Here is a 21,276-nt window from a genome sequence, read left to right as displayed (position 1 = left end):
AGAAAAAAGATGTGACTTTTTATTGAGTGTCGGTGGAGCAAAAATAGACGTATAAGAGTAGTGCAGAAGAGAGGTGGGATCTGATGCTTCTTTTTAAGGTAAAGCTCATAAAGGTAGTCAGCTTTCTTTATTTATTATTTTTTAATGCATTTGTTAATTTTATGATCACAGATCCAACGGCTGGGCCGAGTGTGAGGGTTTAATGGATGGATGCGTGTGATGGAGGGAAAGGGTTTGGAAGGAGAAGAAGGAACCTTGCTTTCACTGCTGGTTGTTTGTCTTTCACTGTCATTAATTAAACTTTGGGTACGGTTGGCATGCATGCAATACCCGCCTGTCTACAGTCCATTGGGCCCTATTTCCTCCAATTAATTGATGCCATGTAAGATTTGGGAAGTGATGTGGGGACCTATTTTGGACATTTACACCAAAGATTTGCAAATGACAAAACATATCAAAAGGAAAATAGTATTACTCATCCACCGAATTCACAAATGACAGAACATATCAAAGAAAGAGAGTATTACTCTTGCCGGCATATCTCTATGCCATAACTCACCGCATAAGCAGTTGTGACTAGCAAAATTATGTTCCCACATGACCCACTTCACATATTTACTAATTACATATCACATGTAGTAAATTATGACACAAAATTTTATCAAATTCGGTAATTTTAATATTATTCATAAAAAAAACTAAATTGTACCGAGGTTAGATGGATCTAGATTTTCTAGAATTTTTGGGTACTCTACCATGTAGAGTTCTTCTTTTAATCATAACCTTTCGTTTTAAAATTTAGATTATACCCCATCATTAATCTATTAACAAAAACCTTAAAATAAACTCTATGTCAGCTATTGAAATGGACATGTCAAAATTTAAATGTATTTTATTTTTATTTTTAAAAAATATCTAAACCCCACTGGTAGCTCCACATGCAAGCTAGGGTGATCACAAGACCACATTTACTTGCAAAAAAATGCATATATATACTTGCCAAAAAAAAAATACTTACCAAAAAATTATTATACGTTAAACTAATCTATTGTGACTACCCTAATAAAAATATTGAACACCCAGATTTGAGAATTACAAAAAGTTGGGTTCAACAAAAATAAAAATAATGTTACATTCACACTATTTTCACAATACCTTTACAACAAATCCAATATGATGAGTTGTTACCGATTCTAATTTGGGCCCAATAATGATATTATTTTTTTACTCACGAATAACAATTTTTTGCATAAGATTTATTGTAAAAATTTTGTGAACGTAGTATTACTCTAAAATTAATTCGGTCCCAAAAAATAATCCTTAATCCCTTTTATAAAATTAAAAAGAAGAAGCTTAAATAAAAACAATAAATATTAGCCCAAATAACAATAAATATAAACCAAACAAAAACAACACAAGACCAAACAACATCAAGTGATCAAATTGTTCAACAAGAAGCCTATTATGAAATATTCAAATTTGTAACTTGTTCAACCTATTTAATAAAAAATAATTTCTAATTTCATTTTTTCATAAAAAATAATATCAAGAAAAATATTGTGGTTGTCAGTTTTTCTTGATGGTGACAACAATTATATTTTTTTTGGCTTTGTAGTCACATCAATTTTGCTCTCCTTAGCGACTCATCTCACAATTGTAGCAAATATTTATATTATCACTTTATTAGATTTTGTATAATTTATAGTTGTAACAAATATTCAAATTATCGCTTTATTAGTTTGTATAATGGGCACCCTAAAAAACATTTCTAGAGCCACCAATAATAAACCCTAATTTTAACGGGACACGGATGGCACCTGACTTGTTCTGGTGAGATCTTGGTGTTGGAACAATAGAGAACTTTGCAGTGGTTATCAGCGGAAAAAAAAAAAAAAAAAAAAAAAAAAAAAAAAAACTGATTTGGTAAAAGTAGAACTATTTACTTAATTTACTTCACCTCGAACAAAATCGTCCATCATGTTCCACAAAATACATCTAAAGAAAATACATTAATTTAGCAGTGGCAATCTATTTTCTGAAACCTATTTTTAGACCAACTTCCTTGAAATCTAATTTGCCTATCAGAATCTTTCCCAGCTATGAAAGGCCGAATCATTAACATCTGTTCAAGGATGAGTGAAGTCCATACTTTTAATTGGGTAAAGGTAATGAAATTTACTAGAATTTTCTGTCGTTCCACTGGACCACTGCCTAAATATTACTGGAGACAAGCTCTTTGCCGCTGGTGCCGGCTCAGCAATAAGATTGGGACTCAGATCTTCTGAGTTTTTTAATTTCTTATACACAAAAATAAATTTAAAATCTGACATGTCCATTTTAATAGGTGATATGACATCTATTTTAAGGTTTTTTTAGTGGATTAATGACATGGTTTAATCTGAACCATCAATTTTAAAATGAAAGGTTAGAATTTAAGGAACTCTATTTTGTAGATAAAGTATCTTAGGAACTCTAGAATATTTGGATTCAAGTTGGATAGGTTTTGAGTTGAGTCATAAATGAATCATGTATATTATTATCAGGGCATATATACATTAATCATCTATTTTTTAGAAATTTTTTATGAAAAATTGAAAAAACTATCAAGGAAATCAATCACTTTTCATTTTTCTATAAAAAATTTCTTAAAATGGTTTCAGGAATGTATGTCCTAAGGATATACATTAGTAAAACCCTATTACTTATTTACTTATTTTAAAAAAAAAATTTAAATACCCATTACTAATCCAACCTATTAAATCTGAGTAAGACTCAATCTGCTCATTTATAAAATTCATATTCAAATAGGGGAATTATAAAATTTTTTAAGCTCTAAAAAAATTAATCGTAGTTATTAAACTAATCAAATTATTAAAAAAAAAAACCCAAACAAAGAGATTTTTCAACAAGAAAAGTTTCACACTCATATTGTGCAAAAGATCATTTGAGTATTGTGTGGGCTTTTTTTGCAAGTATTGTATTAGGCCGCCTGCTGCAACACTGGGCCCAAAGATTTTTGGATTAGGGAGTTGGGACCGGTTCAAGAGCAAACCTTCTTGGTCCGGCTTGTGCACAAACAATGCCCCTTATTGGCCAAGCTTTGATTACATGTCCATGGCAGACAGAGCTGTTATATTAACTATGGCAGACAGATACAATAAGGACTGTAATGAAAATTCCTTTAGGATTTAGATAAAATAAACAGTGGGCTTTGATAAAGAGTGTCCGTTTTACAAAACGACAACAAAATAACAAGTATTGAATAAACAACAACAAGCTTATTAAAAGAAATAAATGTCAGACTGTCGCATTAAGTTACTGCCAAATCTAAGTCAAGAAGAGGGAACCACCTCTTCAATGCGACTAATCTCTTATGAAAGGGAAAATTAGCTGCTTTGAAGGGGTGGGCCTAAATGACTTGTATTTTTGCGAGATCATTTTTCGTTACCATAGAGTATGGGTTGAAGAGGGAGAAGGAGATTGACCTATTTAGTGCATGCCTACTACTCAGTTTTCTCAGTTTTCTTTTTACCCTTCCTTCTATTCCTTAATTCTTTCATTTCTTTCTTTTCGTTTTTCTTACTCTCCCTTTCTATTTCTCCCAGAATCTTTCTCTTATTTCTTCTTGGTTTTACTCTCATTGTTTATCTTTTTTGTAATTCTAGTGATTATATCAAAGAAGTCAATACCGTACCGGAAGCTGTACCGGTTTGGCCGCCGGTACGATATATTTCGGATACCGGTCAATACCGGTGTACTGTTTCGGGTTTACCGCTATTTTTTATACACACACACACACACACACACACCAAAATCTTTAGAACCATGTTTATAAACATATAATATTTCACTTATATTATAGTAAATATAAAATTTTATTATAAAACATTACCTCAATTCAGAACAAATTATTTATAGTTTTAGACTTTAGTATCAAATAAAAGAAAAAAAAAACACAATATAAAAAATAGAAAACTTAGTTGTTCATTGCATACTAAGAAAACAAATAATACTAAGAAGTTAATGTAAATAAGTTACCATTATGCCTTTACCAAAATTCAAAAATTACAAAACTAAAAAAAAAAAAAAAAAAAAAAAGCTTTTTTCTGTACCGGCTGGTACGCCCGGTACCGGCCAGTATTGCCCGAAATTGGCCGGTATGGCCGGTACGGCCGGTATTTTTTTCGGTACAATATAGAAGTGTACCGGTATCGGTGCACTGGCCGGTACGGCCGGTACCGGTACGGTATCGGCCACACTGGATTATATCCCTAGAGGTTTCCGTCCTCCCTTCGCCGTGCACAGCAAAGGCTCCTTATATAGTACCAGCCGTGCTTGGCTTTTACTATTTTAGTTCTTAACCGTTTTTGTCTGGCGTGGTGTCCTTGCCAACCATTACTGACTGGTCAGTCACTCAGCCAGCGCCACTTACCTGTATTGGCCGCGCCACTCCACCTCACCAGACAAAGAAGGCTCTTTTGTTTGCTTGCTTGTCGTGGCACTCTTACCTGCCACAGTGTAAGTACTCTCATTCTTTCCGTCCCTCATGGCATGCACTTAATGGTTCCAACTCAGCTTTGCCTCTTTTGGGTGGTATGTCATCCCAGCAGGACATTGCCTCCAAAAAAGCTTGAGCAAGAAACACGAAAATGAGTTTTTTCCCCCCTCCCCACTGCCAAACCATACCCTCTCACCTTTGACCATTGACCTCACATTTTCCTGTATTGGCTAGGTACAGATTGGTGGTGCCTGGGCGTTGCGCATGCTTTACCTCCATGCTAGTCCAAGTTCTGCTCGCTGCTCATGTTTCTGCCGCGGTTTGAAAGTCAATCTGCCCTGTCTGCCGTTCACCTTTGACTTCATATGGCATTGGCTACTTTCCTTGACTTTGCATTTATGGTTTGCTTCTCTTAGGGGCTGGGCCTTGCCCGTTTGTGGGCAGTTCTTATGCTTTCAGCCCTTGTTATTTGTTTCCTGCTGCATCATTCTATTATGCCTACCGTGAGGTTTGCTTGACCCAAGTCTGCTAGGCCTCTCTAGACTTTTCTATTTATTCTTTTTCTGAAGGCTCAATAAACTCATTTGGCCCTTTACTACTTGTGGGCTCCCTTGTCCCGCCTACCTTCCTTTTAGGCATCCTTGGCCCGTTTACTTTCTTGGGGCATCTTTGGCCCTTTTCTAATTCTATACTTGCCATGGGCTTTCACTAACTCCTTGGGCTTCCTTGGCTTAGGTGCTTCTTACTTCATCCTTGGGTCTCATGAATTCTCCATTGCCCCCTTACTTTCTTTACTTACATTGCTTTGGACCTGTCATGACAGCTGTGACCCATTCTTGCTTTTCTACATCCATACAACCCATGGGTTTGTTATTTTTTCTTTCAGACATTCTTAGGCCCATTTACTTCTTTAGGGTATATTTGCTTGCTTTATGGACTCATGATCTATTATTTTTGCCACTTGAGCTTAATGACATTTTCTATCATAATCTCTTCTGCTCACGTCTTTGGACTTTCCCTCTTGCTGGGCTTCTAAATAAATGAGCATCTACAAGTATTTTTTTTCTCCACAAAACTATATTGACCTTTCCCTCAAAACAACCAGACAACCAGAGTCATACGAGAACAAAAATAAAAACGCCAAAACAGAAACTGTTAAGAGTGCTCAAGGAATTTGATTTTGATTTTGATTTTGTTTTGTTGGTTTGATTTTCCCTGCCAAAGAATAAAAGGACTCAAAAGTCAAAACCCTACCCAACCTTGAATTATGTTTATATTGACTCAGACAAAAGGAAAAGAATAAACGAAATCTGATCTTAATACGCTATTAGAATCCTAATCAAACTCAAAATAATATGGTGATTTGATGCCAAAGTTTCACACATGTAAATAATAGGACTTTCTTTGACCTTAATTAAGCAGAGATCAAGGAGAATGTTCCTGTAAATATTGCGAATTTTCTCTTACCTTATTTGCATGACCAATAATTGCTCAAACGTAAGAATCAAAATCTAACGTGGAAACAATTGATCATATGGAATTTTTTGGTAATGGTACAACGAAAATACATTGCCACATCACCGCAATTTCCTTAGATTCATAATCGAATTAAAATTCTTATGACATAATAAGATAATATTTATAATAATTCTCCAAATAAAAAACAAATATAGAACAAAATTTCAAAGTTTTTCTAAAAAAAATCATGGTCGGCTTCTTCTTAAGAAGTCCTTTGATTGTGTACAGCGAAGAAAAACCAAGAATGTCCTTCTGCTGAAACGAAGAGGGACCAATGATCTTTTTTATAGTTGAGCAAGCGAATAGAAACAAAGAAATCAATGTGGTCTCGTGTGCTTTGTGCGGCGTTTCTATGGACCAAAGCGTCAAGGTGGAAAAAAGCCTCCCAGTGGTAAAATAATTCTACTTTTTTTTTTTTTGATAAAAAAGTAATTATACTTGATCCTTCTATTTGTTATTTTAATTTTTATTCATGAGACTTCACATGATTCTAAACTAAAATATGCTACTCTGGTATGGTTTTTTTTTTTTTTTTTTAGGGTAAGAGAGTACTCCAAATATTTCATAGTGACTGCATAAGAATTTTTATTTTTACACTATCAAAAAAAAAAAAAAGCAAGAGAGAAGAGTTGAATGTAACTTTCCTACTTAGATGTGATTATAGTAGAATCTTATCAATAGGGTTTAGTGAACTGTGGCTATCTTAATCTCACGAGGGTCTCGATGTTTCACCAATAAGTAATCCATACTCCATAGACTCTTTCTATTGTGAGACTTGAATCTAGGATCTAGAGCCCATCAAAACCACTTGGGAGTAAGCCTAGCGAACTCCTAAGATAAATTTAATATGCACTCTGCAGTAGGATGTAGATGAGTTCATAAAGTTTCCTCAATCCTAGCTATAGTATGAGTTTATGGCCTTATCCCACTCCCTTAAAGTTGTTCCTAATTCTTACCAGACTAAATATATTGGAGTAATCCTAACAAAACCACATCGATTTTTTTTTTTTTTTTGGGGGGGGACCAAACCACATTGATTTCTTTGGTGGTTAACCATATTCACATGTCCAAAGTTGGTAGATTTAGGATTTAAATGTCATGACTTGTGCCAAAACCTACCCTAAACCCATGTTTTTTTTTTGTTGCTCTTGTACAACCCAACCCATGTGCATGGTTTATATACAGGACAATATGAAATCCTGTTCCCTGTAGACTGCTGTAATTACTGACTTAGGAATTTTGGATAGTCTTTCCTGTTGTATACAAGGAGAGCTTAAAACCATTATATATTTTATGGTTTTTTAAGAGCATTTGTTTTATAACTTTGTTATATACAATTCTTTGCGCTAGGACTAGGAGCCATCTAAATTCTTTTTTCTTTAATATATATATATATATATATATATATATATATATATATATATATATATATATATACACACACACGCACACACACACCATTCTAAATCAATTAATTACACAAACCTATTTTACCGAATGTACAACCTATTAGTATGTGGGTTTTAAGAGTATTGTTAGATATCTTACAATTTTTGTTAAATACAATTAAGTGATTCAAATTTTTATTTTTTATGTTACTGAAATCTATCAATCGCATTTTTTGCCACTTTGGTTTGTCAATCTTATATTTATAAAAAGAGTAAAATTTAGGTTAAGTTGTAAGGTACGTTCAAATCTTTAATTGAATTCAAATACTTTATTGGCATTGAAGAAAATAAAATTGTTTCTGTTTTATTGGTCTAAATTATTTTCATTTAATTAGGAAATTTAATGTATTTTACCTAAACTTGTAGTATTATTAAGCATTTTCTGGGTTATAATATTTGAAATAGAAGAAAATATGCCATGTTGGTAATGTGATCTACATCTCGAGAGGTAGTAATGTTATGAAAAAAAAAAATCAATCTTTTGCACAACTTTTGACATATATGACGGGCTATGATGAGCAAAAATCACGTTTACATGGATTGATGTTTTTTCTTTTTTCAATCACATCACACCGCCTCATAATTTTGGCATCTTTTGACTTATTGATAGAACGTTGCTGCATGCTAAAATGAATTTTTTTTTTTTTTTTTTTTGAGAGCAATGCTAAAATGATTTTTTTTTTTGTTGTTGTTGAGAGCAATGCTAAAATGAATTTTGGTTCCACTACTACTTTTTACAACATATTTGTATATATATATAAAAAAAAAGGCTTAGGGGATGGTCAACGAATTCTAGTTCAAACGAGAATTCTTTTTCTGTAAACAATTGAATCTGCTTTAAACTCATTGTATGCTGGGAAGCACAGACACGACACAGCAATTTTGCCAATCATGTACTGGTGTATGACAGGAATACAGTGTAGACACAGACACAAACATGTGGGAAATGAAATCACACCTGACTGTGTAGTAAAAATCAGAATCCTCTACAAAATTAATCCTAAATTTCCGCATCCCTCACTCGTTCTCACTTCGCTTCTTCTCTATTTCTCTCGCTCTCAATCTGGTACTGTCCGAGACTCTCAGAGTGTTTGTTATTATTATTTAAACAATAATTTTTGGTATTTAAATAATATTATAATGTTTTTATACATTTTTTTATTTACATGTATTTTCATAAAACAAAGTCGCTAGAAATTTTTTGCCAAACGGCTCTCAATTTCTCAGTTTCTTTCTCTCGCTCACTTTGTATGTGCAAACACTTTTTTTTTAATTGAATCATTGGGTGGCGGGGGTAATTTGTATCATGGGGATATGCAACATTCCACTCATGTAGAGATTAATCCAACAATTGTATAATAATAATAATAATAATAATAATAATAATAATAATAAGCCTTAACTTTGTATGCTCCTCTGTGATTTTAGGCCTACAAATCATCATCATCATCATTATTATTATTATTATTATTTTTTGTGACAAAAAAGGGTAAACTTCTTTGAGTGTTTATTTTAATAGCATCTATTTTTTCCATTGATTTCATTGTTTTACTTGTCTTTAAAAAACACAAACTTTACGCTTTTATTGTAGCAAGCATTTGATAGAGAAGGCCCAACTTCGTATAACCATACAAAAGAAAAGGAATGATTCAATTATAAGACAATCACGTGCTGATATTGCTCAACTCCTCCAGACTGGCCAGCTAGATCAAGTCTTTGCCAGGGTAAACTTTCTTTTTGTTTATGTATAGTGTGACGTTAACTTTTTTAATTTTCGAATTATATTGTTGCAATTTTTTTAAATTTATACTTTTATTAATTTTGGATTACTTTTTTAATTTATTTGTTTATGTACAATCATATACTAAAAATAAAAAAAACTTTCCCCAAGGAAAGTCCATTTCTGGACTTCTTTATGTTTATGATTCATAATCTTAAATATTTTTAGGCCTAGACTTATTTGTTTTGGTCTGAACTCAGAAATGCCTTTTTTATTCTTTGAATTTATATTTAGGTTGAGAGACTGTTCAAGGATCAGAATCTATTAGCCGCATATGATCAAATTAATGATTTCTGTGAATGCATCATCACCAATTTCACCCACCTTTGCGAACAAAGGTACCTATCTATGACTATGGCTTCACTTTATTAAACTGTAGAGGTACATTGGATTTCTCTCAGTCTAGAGGTTCTTCAATTATATACCTTGGATTAATTTGTAGAAAATCGACTCTAAAATTTTGTGACTAAGGCTTGGTCGTTGTTTCTTCAATTAGTTAATTTTGTCCTTAAGTTGATTTATTAATGCAGGGACGTACAATCTTTGCCCGTTGATGTTCGCCAAGCTTTGGCCAATTTGATATTTGCTGCCTCAAGATGTGGTGAATTGCTTGAGCTAAATTTGTTGCGGCATTATTTTAGAGCTCGTTATGGTTGTGAATTTGAGTCCACCAATGTTGAATTACGACATGAAAATATTGTGACTTCTCAGATAAAGCAGAACCTATGCAAACTTGTAATATCTTATGACGAGATGCTCCAACTGATAAGTGAAATAGCTGAAGAGCACGAACTTGATTTGAGGTTTTGGGATTTTGAACAAAATTATTGCAGTATGCAATGTAGGAGAGGCACATTTACACCATAGAACAATGATTTATTTATTAGCATTTTGTATAATGAGCCTAAAATGAAGACTGTGGTAACAGAATAGATGGAGATGTTGAAAATTTTTTATTAGCATTTTTTTGGATAATATAACATATTCATTATTTTTTCATTTCTTAATATGTTTTACATTGATTAATTTAATGAATTTTTCTTTAGACTTACAAACCAAGAGCCTTTTAGCTCAACAAGCATCTTTTAGTGTTTTCAATGGAAATGTTTAGGCCTTTTAGGGCTTAAATTTACAGTTGTTCATTGTTGCAACTACAAAGTTTGAGAGTTTTAAGGTGAACTGTTTGGATTATACTGAAGAGAAGAGGGTGGTTCAAGAAGAATATCATGATGAGCATGAGTAGCAGTAATGTGTGCTACGTCGGGCCAAAATCATTTTGATAAGTACACATCGCAGAATGACAAAATATATCCTTTCACTTGAGATTTATACATGGGAAAAAAAAATGAACAAATTTTAACCCAACGCATTGAGATGGACAAAATCATTTTGATAGGTGCATTGCAGAATGACAAAATAAATTCTTCCAACAAATAGTAATTAATAAAGGAATAAAGATTAAAGAATGCCAAGGTTGAATCATTACAAGGCTTTGTAATACATACAACAGAATTTTGAATAAAATCAAAACAAATACCAAAAGGACTCCCAGCGTATATCAAAGCAAAATCAAAAGGTATACCAAATTAAGAGGTTACCAGTTTATTCCCTCCATACGTTACACAAATTTGGATAAATAACATTTCAAAACCTCCAATGGCAGCAAAACCCAAAGCCTTATTATTATGCTATCAACATTCTTCTGCTCAACAGCTTCATGGCACACATCAGCTGTGCATGATCAAACAAAGTTCTATTTGTAAGTTACCTCTTGCTCTTGAATAACCAATAATCTAAACCAGAGGCATTGGGGAATAATATGAACACGAAAGCCGCAAGCAAAGAGTTCAAATCCTACTTAAACGAATGTTCAGTTCATGAGTGAGTTTCAGCCTTTTTCCTTCCAAACATAAGAAGCCTTCTAAATCCTTTGGTGGCTTTAGTAGAATTCTCATCACTCTCCCACTTCTTCCTGGAATGGTTTGACTCTGAAACTGCTCCATTACCTGGTGGTGGAGTTGAGATCTCTATCTCTGAAATTTCAGGTATGACTTGAAAGTTTTCATTTATTGCATCATTTGCTCCTAGATTCTCAGCAGAAGGAATCAAAACTTTGTCAGGTGATGCTGGCATAGGATGTAAAGTTATTTCATGGGGACCTTCAGAAAGTGTTTTTTCTTCAGTTTGAACAGAATATGCATGAGATAATCCATCAACATTACCTTCTTGCTGAGCCACTGTTAGAATATGATCTTCAGTAGGCACAGATGAGGCCATTTTGAGTGAATTCCCATTGCAGTTCCCATCATCCAAGATATCCCTATGTGAATTCACGGTTTCCTCATTCTTCTCAATAGAAGCAGTAGTGTGCAGCTCCTTAATGTCTTTCAGATCAAGGGCATCATCAGTTTGAGTTACCTGAGCAGCTGATGACTTCACTGGAAATTCAGCTACAGAACCCATGCCATCATTTTGTTGGACATCAGTGTCAGAAGAAAGTGTCTGATTTAAATTCTTGGGGTCCTTTTTCTCATCTGAAGGTTTGACTGTGCTTGGAGTTGGTTTCTTATTCTCAGCACCAGCAGTCTTCTTTGGCAAGTTAGTTGCAGCTACACCATTTGCCTTCAATGTTGATTTTTTGGGCTGGTCCAATTTTGATTGAGTCAACGAGACCTTCTGAGTTGTTCGTGCTGTTGCAAGGCGATCTATGGTGGAACTCCTAAGGACTGGCTTTTGTGGTTTCTTAGTCTCTTGGATTGGGGTCTGAATATTAGGTTTCTCATTCTTCATGGATGTCACTGCAGTTTTATTCACTGTAGGTGTCCTTTTGGTTGTTTCTGTACTAGATCCTTTTGAAGAACTTCTTTCAGCAATTCTCTTCTGGCGTTGAATCATTAACTCCTCCATTCTCCTCCTGTTCTCTTCTTCCTATTGGAAATGGGCCAAAAAGAGAGTGAATAAAATCACTATAAAAGAAAAGGGAAAGAACAAGTTAAATGATAATAATCAAAAAGTAACTAAAGGTCTTAAAAAATCTCAAGAAAATGGAACATTCTCTGGAATTTAAAAGAGCATATCCACGGACACATGGGGCTATACAAATATCCAAACCATATCCAAAATGACTGGAGTCTAGGAAGGAAAAAGCAATATTTCATGAGATTCCTCAAAGATCATCTCCATGCTCTAGGAAAATCTTCCCAAAGAAATTAATTCCAAATGATAAGAGAAACATAATGGACTTGGGCCTAATTCCATGTCAAACACTATCAGCAATTTCAAAATCTTTTGGACATTTATAGCTCCCGTACACATTGGTTCCCAGAAATAAATGAAACAAAAGAAAGGAAAAGCTTAAAAGTTCCTGTAAACAAAGGAAACTGTCATATTTTCCTTTCTCTCTCATTCAGTCTGGGAACCAATTGGACCTTGAATGTTTGTGAAATACCTTCTCAGATTTGCTCTTTGGAACTGTTGTTCTGCTTGCAGAAGTTGGTTTCTTGCTCCTTGATAAGATGTCAGATTTGCTTTTTCCAAGGGATCCATTTAAAAGTTTAGACCTTGCTTCTTTACCTGAAACTTTTCCTGCAGGAGTTCCACTATTTTTGGCTTTTGCATCCTTACTATTAGGAGGCAGCTTATCATCAACAACACCAGCCTTTTCATTGTCAGAATGCCTGTTATTGACTTCATTTGATAATAAGCTATTTTCATAATCCATTTCTGGAGTCCATGATGCCACAGCATGGTCAGTTGCTGAATCACGATCAAGCATCATGTAAAGGTCATCTGGCTCATGGGTAGCAATGACTTCAGGCTTGTTGTGTGAAATTTCTGGTGGTCCGTATTCATATTGAGTATCTCCAACAATCTCTGGAACCATGCTTATGTCAGTCCTTGATTGAGAATCAAATTGATTATCAAATGATCGAGCTTGAACCATGAAAGAGTCATCAGCTAAAACTTCGCTTTTATTTTTTCCAGCATGAACATCCACAGCTACTGATGAAGTGTAAACACCATCAAACATCTTGAGATCTTTGTTTGCATCCTGATGTGCTGATTTATCTGGTTGGCTGTTGAGGAACCAATCTCCTTCTTCTTGACATTTGGTTATGGAAAATTCAGCAGCACTATCAGATATAACAGCATGGGGACGATTCCCTGATTCTTCAATTCTGTGTGAAAATAACTCCTCCTCATATGTGCTATCTGCTTTCCTAATAGTTGCATTCTCGTCAACTTCAAAATTCCCAATGTGAGTTTTCCCCTCCATACCAGTATTCCTCTCTGTTACAACAAAGGAATCACTCGATATAGTTTGTTGCTTAGTAACTTTCTCTTGTTCCAGGTTGAAGGCAAATGAACTTCTCTCTTCAGAGTTCTTATTTGTAAAATATTCCTCCTGAACATCTACAGAGTTTGGCTCTATACCAGAATAATTTGACTCTTTTTCTTGCATAAGAAGATTCTGGAAAGCACCCCAGGGGTCATTTCTTTTTCCTCCCTCAGAGTTAATTGCAGCACCATTCTTAATTTCCTGATCAGCAACATCATTTCGACCATCTGCAATGCCAGGAAACTTGACCCCTCCATGTTTCTTTTGACGACGTGAGGTTGATTTATGCCTTCTCTCCAATGAATCAACTGCTTCCTCTACTTGCTGCTTGATTGAATCCCCATTGATGAATTCATCCTCATCAGATGCATTCCCCTCTGAGCCAGTATCCTCTCCATCCCTCTTAGAGGTTATGTAATTGATATTGCGGATAACAACCTTTCTTGAGGACTTCTTCCCATGCTTCTTTTTGCGTGGCTTCTGTTTTGAAGAATAATTTTTGTGATGCTCCAAATCCTCATCTGATTCACTCTCAGAACTGGAGTCACTAGGCTCGGTGGAGCGATCTTGCTCTGAAGTTTCCAGTACTTTTCCATGTGAATGTTTCTTTTTATTCCTAGATGATTTGTGATTCCGATGTCCATCTAGTTCTTGATCAAGAACATGACCAGAATCTTCGACATTTGAAGGCCATTGCATATTGCCTGGATAATATGAAGAGGCGTGTTGTTGCATACCAGGAAAAAGGTAGCTTGGATATGGGGGCATTTGTGGAAATACAGGACCTTGAAAGTTGTGCATGTACTGAGGAACATAGTTTGGCCATGTCATTGGTGCTTGAATTCTCCCATTTGTTGATTGTGTTTGAGATGATGTTGGCAAGCTACTTTCTGCATATTTCAGAATCAAAGATGTACCAGTTACCGACAAAGGAGAACAATCTTTACTAGTGTCTTTGTAATTAGCAATTCAAACATAAGCTATGGTCAAAAACATTTTCTGTAAAAAGTATGGCAAAGGTAAAACTAATTGATAAGAGAATGCAAATTCATAAATATAATGCTAAAAGTAAAATTTCTTGGACCTGGAAATGATAAAGTTGTGATAAGCATTACGCTGGAATATATTCTTTTCATGAAAACTTCATGTCAAGAAGTGTAATTCATAATCAATTAAGTCTATGTAGTTCTAAATTATAGAAATATAGAGACGAGGCTTGAGCAGTGGCATAAATATATTTCAGTATTAGGATGGAATATATTCCTTTCTTACAAACTTCATGTCAATAAGTGTAATTCATAATCTATTAAGTCTATGGTAGATCTAAATTATAGAAAACAGGGTTGAGGCTTGAACAGTGGCATAAATATTCCTCATGCTCTTTTATTAATTAATGTTCTTAGTTTCTTGGCCAAGAGAGAGAGAAGGGGGGTGGAGATGGAATTTCATTCTTTTTTACAGGTTGATTTCACTTTCCCCTCTTAAACTATGATGCAGTTACAATGCCCCCCCCCCCCCCCCCCCCTCCTAATTAGTAATAAGCACATAGCCCATTACCATTGGGTTTCCTTCAAATTTAACCGAAAAGCCAAAATTTTTCAAAAAGCATGCATAATAGAAATTTGAATTTTCCATCAAATTTGACTAAAATCCTAATGGCAGGGGGCAAACTGCTTATACCAATAGTAAAGGGTTCCCATTGCTCAGTTTTGAAATTTAGGGATAGATTGCAATTGTACCATAGTTAAGGGGAGAAAGTGCAATTGCCCTATATTTAATTAGCTATATAACCAAATGATTGTGGCTTGTCCAAACAGGATTAAAGGTGTTCTTACATTCTAGATGTTGGGTTCTAAGACTTTAGCTTTAAATGTATTAGAACTTTAATTTGTAATGTTGGCAAACCATGATCAAAACGGTTTAGTCTTGTTTAGACGTGCTCAAAGTATGTGTCTTTTATGTAAAGTTGGAATTGAGTTGCTGCAGGATTTATTGTGTAAATCTGCCTGGCTCAATCGATCAGGAATTAGACTCGACTGATCGAAGCTTGAGCATATTGTTTTTCTGCAGATTTTTCCAACTCAGCCCAAGGCAGTTTTGCATGTAGGGTTTTATGTTTTGCCCTAGGTATAAAAGGGAAAACCCTAGCCACGTTTTATAGGGGCTCTTTATGCTGTGTGTGTGAATCTCTTGTGAGATCTTGAGGTGTTTTCATACACTTAGGGTTATCAAGATCTAGATTGATGTCAAGAGCTTGGTGATCAATTCAGTTGCAGATTCAAGAGTTTAAAGATATACAAGCAGGAGTGCTTGTGCTTGCTGGGAATTCAAGAAAGAAGTAGTTTGTGGACTCGGAGCTGTCACGTGGTCGTGGTAGTAAGTTTCCTACTCGAGGTAGCAATAGGATGTTAGTGGTCTAAGTCGCTATTGTGTAAATTTCAATTTTTTCATAGTGGATTCAGTTTTACCTTGATGATAGCTAGGTTAAATCCTCCCTAGGTTTTTTACTGGTTTGGTTTTCCTGGGTCATTATATTGTTGTGTTCTTTATTTTCCGTACTTTACAATAATATGATTTATATGTGTTAACCTAGATCTGCATAATTTACCTAAGTTAATCACTTGGGTAAATAACTAGGTTAATCGGGTTGTGTTTAAGGGGTCTAAAAACGTACACTAGACAATGATGATAGCCATTGTGGGCATGACACAACTGAATTTTCATACTTTTAACCTCTGCACTCTGTCTGAACCTATGACAAATAAATTTTAGGAGGGTCACTGCAAAAATCTGACTGCCTTAAGTAACCCATGCTTCGCGTATTTTTGGAATTTTAACTTTTTTTGTATTTCTAATTAAAGTTATGAAATATTCACTTGTTAAGAAATTTTTTTTGGCATTCTTTCACAAGTCAAAAGTTGTTTTCCAAGAATAATGAGGGATTGGATATTCAACCATACCTTGGCTATTGTCCAAACTTCCATGACTTGCAGTTGAATCAGATGCATCTATGGAGCCATTCTGTTTTCCATTAGAGAGACCATTTGGGTGAACATTTATCATAAGATTCGGACTAGTTTCAAGATCTTCACCAGCAAGTATTATCCCAGATGTTCCCAAGTATGGCAATTCTTGCTGAGAGCATGCCTGCATTGCTGCAATTTCATCTACCCAAAGCCTATCTTCATTCTTTTTCTTGCATAGATCGATGAAATTTATGCATGCTTCCCTAATGAAACCAGACACAGATTACACTCTTTAACCAATATTTTAAATGCTATACCCCCCAAAAAGTATAAAAAATAAAAAAGAAAGACAACTTTAAAAAAATGGTCACAATTCAAGATAGAGAAAATACAGGAATTCTGCAATAAGGAAAAATCTTAAGAAGACAAAACTGTCCTTTAAGGAGGAAATAATCATTAGAAGGTTGACAAATGTCTAGAAACCTCCTTAGTGCATCATTCAGAACAATCAACAAAACCAATTGCATTAGTAAACCGAAGTATGACAGTAGAAAATAAGATAGATACAAATAATATTGAGCAAATGAAAACTGATATGAAACATTGTGATTCAAATCGTGCGAGATCCAAAATAGTACTAAACGATAACTACATTCTACAGGGGAAATAATGGTCCAGGTTCTCCAATCTCCTACACCTTCATAAGGCAAAGAAGCCTGATTAATATAAACAATAAAAAGAAAACTATTTCTGAGTCAACTGTAAGCCAGTGAGGCTCTCCATGTCAAATTCTGTAGTAGGCTAGACTAATTTTGTATAATTCAGCTTTGGGAAATTGACCCTCTTACATGGTGTGCTGAAAATCACATCGATAATGGGGGCACAAGATTTGGTTGCTCTTTAAAAAATGTTTTTCTAATAATTGAAAAGACAGTATGCTTGATCAAAAGAAACAACATCCTGTAATAGTGGAAAGTTGACACAGGGGACAGCCAACGTCAGCTTTGCTACCAAGGTTTCAGACCTTGAATGAAAAGGTCCATTTGCAAGGCATTAGTGGTTCACTAACAATACAATCAACAGTAATACAACCATGCAATTAAAAGTGAAGTCAATATCTCATGTAAAAATCATATCAAAATAGAAGAAGGCATTGAATTGAAAGATTTTCCAATGAAAGGTGGTAAATTGCTAATGCTCCCTTTTTTATATGTTGTGACAAAGCAGTTTTTCTTCAGTTTAATCTCTAGATATTTTTTTGATTCAGTCACCTGTTGGCATTCGTCATACCTTAAACGTGAAGCTCCAAAAGCATCAGAAAAAGAAATAAGGTCATCTATGTAGTCCATCTCATATCCAGCAACTAAGGCACGGGCATAAGCCATTGCTTGCTCTCTGCGGAGTGCTGCCATCCGAGTTTCCAGAACACGTAGAAGACGAATCCTGTTCATTACCAGCAGCTGAACAATGAATGCATGAGAATATAATGTGTTGTAATTAAGTACATAGAATAACTATATGCAACCAATAGAAACCAGATATATTACTTGGAATTCTCTTCTGGTACAGCATCACCTGTTCCATTGGATTCACCTTTCGACTAAGATGCACCATAACAATTAAAGGTTAATGCTTTGTAAGAACTTTGAAGGATAAACAATGCATTTTACAATAATATAAAAATGATGACATACATTGGAGTAGGCATTTGATCTTTTGGAATGCCAATCAGCAGCTGACACATTTCCTGTCAATTACAAGGTTGTAGATAAAATCATTCACACAGTGAGTCAATCTACAGGTTAAAGAAATATAATCCAGGTTTCATATTTTGCTGTCAGATTAAAGTGCTTCCCTCCAACATTCTGCAATGAATTACAATGCAAATTTTATTTACATTCTGTAATCTAAAAACAATACCATATTTTAATATCCAATAAGTTGTGACATCCATGATAGCTATCAGTAAGTTTTTCCAAATTATGAAAATATCAATGTTGCAAGATAACCTAGTTTAATAAAAACTTATTTATAGATGACTCAGATGATAGCCAGAAAAGGTTCCGTACATTACTAATCCCTATATTTACCAGAAAAATACAGAATAAAAGATTGAAACTTTTATTGATGGTGAACTTGTCAAATTTCTTTTACAAGTTAGGGGCCAAATTAAAGGCTCCAAAACACTTAATTTCCAAGAAAAAATATTTTTAGATAGATCCAAAGCAACATTTTACCATTCGATTCTGACTAAAATATTCCTAAAAATACACAAAAACAAGGGGAAAAAAAATGATTTCTGGTAAATTCAGAAAATTACAAAACTAACAAGAAATTCCTCCAATATTTGTATAAGATGTCTACGTCAATAGATCTGGTTAGAAAATATCCCAAGCATCAAATATGCTTCCTTATATTTGGTGAAAATACAGAATAGCAAAAGCATCAACCAAAACCAGACTTCAATGAAGTTCAAGGTTTGACTAATTGACTTTGACATTTAAATAAAAAGTAGGATAATAGGAATGCACTTGATTCACTGGTCATGAAGAAATCCAAAGAATAATTACAAGAGATCGATCTCTAAGCATACCATCTGCCTCTATGGATTCACTTGATTGAATCGAATTCTCAATCTGCACAATCTCTCTCTCTATAGTCACAAATCTCTCAAGAACTTCTGGTGAGCTAACAAATCTCACAAACCTGTTTCATACAAAGAAACAATCTAAAATAATCAATCAAATAAAAGACAAGTGTTACACAAATTCCCAATGATTTGCAACTATTTGGCTTTTTATTCACAAACCAAAAATTCTTGAACAGCCAACTAGTTGACAAGAACAACTTTATGGGATTTACTCATAAAAACTGTTCAAATAAAAAAGTACTCCAAATTCCAAAACTTCCATTTATATTCAAACTGCCCATGATTTCAGCTGGAATACTAAAAAATGTACCCAAAATGCTTAATTTTTCTTAATTAAAACTTGAATCCCTTGACAAATCTTTTTGCATAACGGGCCAAATTCCCACCAAATTTACATACCCAATTCAGCAATGACTTTGGTTGAGCTAAGAACCATTAAAACAAGCACATACATATAGAGTATAACTGAATCAATTTACCTTTGCAGAGTAGCTTTGGTGAACCAAGAGGCATGAGAGCCAGCTGGGCGCAGAGTGATGGAATATCCACCTTTAGAAATCTGATCTTTGGCGCTTTTAAGGTGCAAAATGAAGGGTTCAAGAAGCCCTGATGCCAACTTCTCGTTCAAAGGTCCAGAGAAAATCACCAAATCACATCTTCAACAAATTATGGAAACCATAGAGAGAGCACGTAAGACAAGAATTCATTTCTCAATCACAAAGTAGACACACATCAATCAATGTAGAAGGGGAAAAAAAAGAGTACCTGGTTCTGGTTGGAGTTAGTTGGAAAAGAACATGGTCAAGAACAGTTCTGGAGTCCATTGAGAAGAGTGAAAGATAGAGACAGAGACTATAGAGAGAATGAAGTTCAGAAGGTCATAATCTTAGTTCATAGCACATTGGTTTGTAGCATTAAATTTTTACAGGTTTAGTACTATGTTTCTTTCCATGTTGCACATGGAAGTTGGAGAGAGAGAGAGAGGGTGGCAGTCAGAAGGTGAAGAAGCTGAGCACATGGGATGATGAGAGTGAGTGCGAGTGTGAGTGAGGAACGAGGAACAAAGAAGGAGATTTTTTTATGTTCTCTTGTTTAGGATGTGGGTTCCACTTTAACATGCCGACACTCACATCTCTCTTTCTCTTACATGACAGACAGAAACATACATTAAAAGAAAAAAAAAAAAAGGGTAGGTGCAGTCACTTCATTTCCATGCTCAACTCACCAATTGAATTGATCTCACTGTATGATTGTATTACCAAAACAATAAAAGATAATTATCCCCTTTCCTTAGTAAATTCAAGATAAAAATATAATTGGGGGGTTATTGTTAAGTTAGATTATTTAAAAAACAAATATGCAACCTACAAATAGTAAATAATTTAAGCAAAAAACACAAGTTTTTAATCAGTTGACAAACTCACTATAAAATTGACATTTTAAAGCTTATTTAGTTTATTTTCCTTATGTATGACATTTTTAAAGTTCACATTTTTTCTTAAATATATCTCACTAGCCATTTTAAGGCCAATAAATCTATATATTTATATATAAACGCTCGTTTAAAAGAGCTCAAAAGGGAATGGATCTAAGGTGCTTGAAAGAGAAGAAGATGATGATGAGTGGTGCAGGACTTAGTCTGGGTGTATGTGGTATTGTGGTTGAGCGGTCGTTTTGTTTCCTTTTTCTGTTTACTTTTACTATATTATGTAAGCTTGTTATCCAAGAGAGCAGAAAGTGATTTCTCTCTCTCTCTCTCTCTCTCTCTCTCTCTCTCTCTCTCTCTCTCTCAGTTGCTTTTGTTCTTAGCTTCCTTGTCATTGTCAACGTGGAATGGAAGAGTGGAGGAGTGGCAAAGAATCATAACACTGTGCCTATCAGCCAACCACAAAAGGCTATCTTTCGATTCAGCCAAGCATAAAAGAAAATCCAAACGGAAGTGGTAGCTAGACATGTCATAGTCCAAATGAGGGCTTTCCACTTCCATACAAAACTCTAGCTTCATATGCTATGTGATGCAATATTAAGGAGATATTATAGAATAGACTACAAACACCAAAACAATTATAAATATAAA

At 34.5% G+C, this 21,276-nt stretch overlaps 2 protein-coding genes across 2 annotated transcripts; one reads left to right on the top strand and one right to left on the bottom strand.

Moving 5' to 3' along the window:
- The first annotated feature begins 1,810 nt into the window (after positions 1-1,810).
- LOC142639579 (uncharacterized) lies at positions 1,811-10,142 on the top strand. The gene is made up of 6 exons (XM_075813739.1): positions 1,811-1,830; positions 4,733-4,817; positions 4,915-5,006; positions 9,056-9,188; positions 9,479-9,582; positions 9,775-10,142. Exons 1-6 carry the CDS (start codon positions 1,811-1,813, stop codon positions 10,109-10,111), a joined length of 771 nt encoding a protein of 256 aa, XP_075669854.1. The 3' UTR covers positions 10,112-10,142.
- Positions 10,143-10,668: 526 nt separating this feature from the next.
- LOC142638758 (COP1-interacting protein 7) lies at positions 10,669-20,340 on the bottom strand. Its single transcript, XM_075812824.1, has 9 exons — positions 19,965-20,340; positions 19,679-19,855; positions 19,143-19,255; positions 18,244-18,296; positions 18,097-18,149; positions 17,840-17,992; positions 16,544-16,812; positions 12,693-14,473; positions 10,669-12,172 (listed from the first exon to the last, which is right to left on the bottom strand). The coding sequence occupies exons 1-9, from the start codon at positions 20,021-20,023 to the stop codon at positions 11,120-11,122; spliced, it is 3,711 nt and encodes a 1,236-aa protein (XP_075668939.1). The 5' UTR covers positions 20,024-20,340; the 3' UTR covers positions 10,669-11,119.
- Between the last annotated feature and the right edge of the window lie 936 nt (positions 20,341-21,276).

The sequence above is a fragment of the Castanea sativa genome, chromosome 6 (assembly GCF_040712315.1).
Source record: "Castanea sativa cultivar Marrone di Chiusa Pesio chromosome 6, ASM4071231v1".
Classification (NCBI taxonomy): Eukaryota; Viridiplantae; Streptophyta; class Magnoliopsida; order Fagales; family Fagaceae; genus Castanea; species Castanea sativa.
This window is presented reverse-complemented; position numbering and strand designations above follow the sequence as displayed.